The sequence below is a fragment of the Ranitomeya variabilis genome, chromosome 5, assembly GCF_051348905.1.
Source record: "Ranitomeya variabilis isolate aRanVar5 chromosome 5, aRanVar5.hap1, whole genome shotgun sequence".
In the NCBI taxonomy this organism is placed as follows: domain Eukaryota; kingdom Metazoa; phylum Chordata; class Amphibia; order Anura; family Dendrobatidae; genus Ranitomeya; species Ranitomeya variabilis.
Genome location: NC_135236.1, coordinates 676,936,509 through 676,939,307, shown reverse-complemented (window position 1 = coordinate 676,939,307; position 2,799 = coordinate 676,936,509). Strand labels below are relative to the sequence as shown.

Sequence of the window (2,799 nt, the reverse complement as noted above, 5' to 3'; positions counted from 1 at the left end):
AAGGTGTGAATTATACAATTTTTTCACTTAGACTATATTAATTAAAGTATTGATTCTTGATTTGTTTCTCCTCCTGTTGCTGATGGTCTTCGGTGGTGTTTGATCCCTCTTGATTTCTTATGTTCATCCAAGATCAGTTTAGTTTGGAATTGGAAGAATAAAGTAATAGCTTTGTAAAGTGACCGAGGGCAGAAGCCGTGGTTGACTTGTGGCTCCATAACGCCTTGGCACTTTACAGGAAACCTTCACCATCTTCAGACCTCCATCTTCAGGATCCGCGGCATATAGATTAAGGGTACCCTGTTTGTTTTAACAACCAAAAGTTTACTGGACAGTTCATCAGTACCGAGCACAACGCTTCTTGTTTCCTTAACACCGTACATTCTCAGCATTCCTATCTGTTCCTCCTGGACTTTCCCTTATGTTTACTGGTTCCTTCAGCCACAGAGACTTCCCTTCCAATCCTGAAGTGCACCCAGGGTCCGTTACCTTTCCTTCACATCTATTCCCTGTACACCAGAGGATAAGGCACTCTCCATAGTACCTATACCGAGTCTTGAGCTCCGAACCTTGCAGGAATTTACAAAAAGTAAGTGAATAACGGTAACACCATAAAAGTGTATAAGGTCATCATGACTACTGAAAGCATATAAGGGTATAAGGTCAACAGTCCGGCAACTTACACCTACACTTATTAAACCGGACAAAGTCTAAAACAGTTCTCACAATTAATGACCTACACACTGGTAATTTTTACAAAGGACACACTTCTTTACAGCACATAGAACCTGGTGAAACCATAGAATAAATACTCTGTGTCACTGGACTTGCAGCATGAAAATACAACCGGAAGGACAGGTTCAGCTGCTCCCTTTCTGATAACAGTGGATCACACACAGTGTGTTTGCTGGAGAATTCTACTTCCTTCTGCTGTCCGCGATGGCGACTGCAGGTCTAAGAAAGGAGCTGGAATGTTCCATCTGTCTGACCCTGTATACAGATCCTGTAACCCTGAGATGTGGACACAACTTCTGCCGGGTCTGTATTGATCAGGTCCTGAATACACAGGACGGATCTGGAGTTTATTCCTGTCCTGAATGCAGAGAAGAGTTTCAGGAGCGGCCGACACTGAAGAGGAACATAACTCTATGTAATGTGGTGGAGAACTTCCTGTCTACTCGGCCACATCAGGAGGAGATCACCGGGATCTGCTGCACTTACTGTATGGACTCTCCTGCACCTGCTGTTAGATCCTGTCTACACTGCGAGGCTTCTCTGTGTGATAATCACCTGAGAGCTCACAGCAAAGGACCAGAACACGTCCTCACTGATCCCACCACTTCCCTGAAGAACAAGAAATGCATTTTCCATAAGAAGATCCTGGAATATTACTGCACTGAGGACAATGCTTGTATCTGTGTTTATTGTTCAGCAGGAGAACATCGAGGACACAAGGTGGAGACCCTGGATGAGGCCTCTGAGAAGAAGAAGGCAGCACTGAGAAATGTTCTGCAGAATCTGATAACAAAGAAGGAGAAGACTGAGGAAAAAGTCCTGAGTCTGGAGGAGCACTTTAGAAAAACCAAAGAAAATGCAAACGAGAGAGTCACTACCCTGTTTGTAGACATAAGGAGAGAAGTGGATGACTTGGAGAAGAAGGTCCTGAGTCAACTCTCCAGGTGGGAAGATGAGGTGTCAATGTCACTGTCTGATGTAATCCAGAAGCTGGAAATCAAGAAGCGTGAGCTGTCCAAGACGGTTAAGGATATTGAAGAGCTGTGTAACATGACGGATCCACTGACTGTCTTACAGGAATCAGACAAGGGTGATGTGTATGGTTTCGGGGAGTCGAGAAGTGATGAGGGCTTTTGCGTAAACCATGGAGAAAATTGGGGAAAGGAGCTGATCTCACACATATCACAAACATTATCTGATATAATGACAGGTGTAAATCTGACCTTCTATGATCAGGATCCTACAGACATATTACTGGATGTAAAGACAGCAAATGAGAACATTAATATATCTGAAGACCTGAGAGGTGTAGACTATACAGAGATTAAAAGGTATCGTTATAATACAGATGAAAGATTCAGATATCATCCCCAGGTGCTAAGCAGCACTACGTTTTCTTCAGGGCGACATTACTGGGATGTGGACATCAGTAGTTCAGATTCATGGAGGGTGGGGATGTGTTACCCCAGTGTAAGCAGAAGGGGATATTTGTCTCTCTTTGGACATTATGAGTCCTGGTGTTTATCTGGAGGGAGCGAAAATTCCAAGAGTACAGTGATGTATGATGGTCGCACAAAACATTTACCTTACTGTATCTCCGGTGGTAGAGTCAGGATATATCTGGATTATGAGGCCGGGCAGTTGTCCTTTTATGAGCTGTGTGACCCCATCAGACACTTACACACCTTCACTGCCACTTTCACCGAGCCTCTACATGCTGCGTTATTTGTAGACGAAGGTTCTATAAAGATATCAAATCAAGCAGCAGGGTTTAAAAAATCTGATTGGTACAGAATATATTTCAGGAATTAATAGTGAGAGGAGCTAATGTTTTTCTGTTTTCTCTAGTTCAACACTTAAAAGATAAGGACATGATAAAACTAATTTGTACAGGTTAGGTGTAGTTATTGAGTTACATTAGGTTTGAGGCTTCCACCTTCATTTTCGCATTCATTCTCAATGTTTTCTGATTTGAAGTTTACAATCTGTTCCTAGTTTCAGACTCTTCGTGTCCCTTTTAGTAATACAGGCTTAATGTGACGTGTTTATATCCAGGCTCCTGCT

The 2,799-nt window shown here is 42.9% G+C and overlaps 1 protein-coding gene across 1 annotated transcript; it reads left to right on the top strand.

Moving 5' to 3' along the window:
• Window positions 1-939: 939 nt before the first annotated feature.
• LOC143775174 (tripartite motif-containing protein 75-like) lies at window positions 940-2,595 on the top strand. Its single transcript, XM_077263016.1, has 2 exons — window positions 940-2,205; window positions 2,584-2,595. The coding sequence occupies exons 1-2, from the start codon at window positions 940-942 to the stop codon at window positions 2,593-2,595; spliced, it is 1,278 nt and encodes a 425-aa protein (XP_077119131.1).
• The last annotated feature ends 204 nt before the right edge of the window (window positions 2,596-2,799 follow it).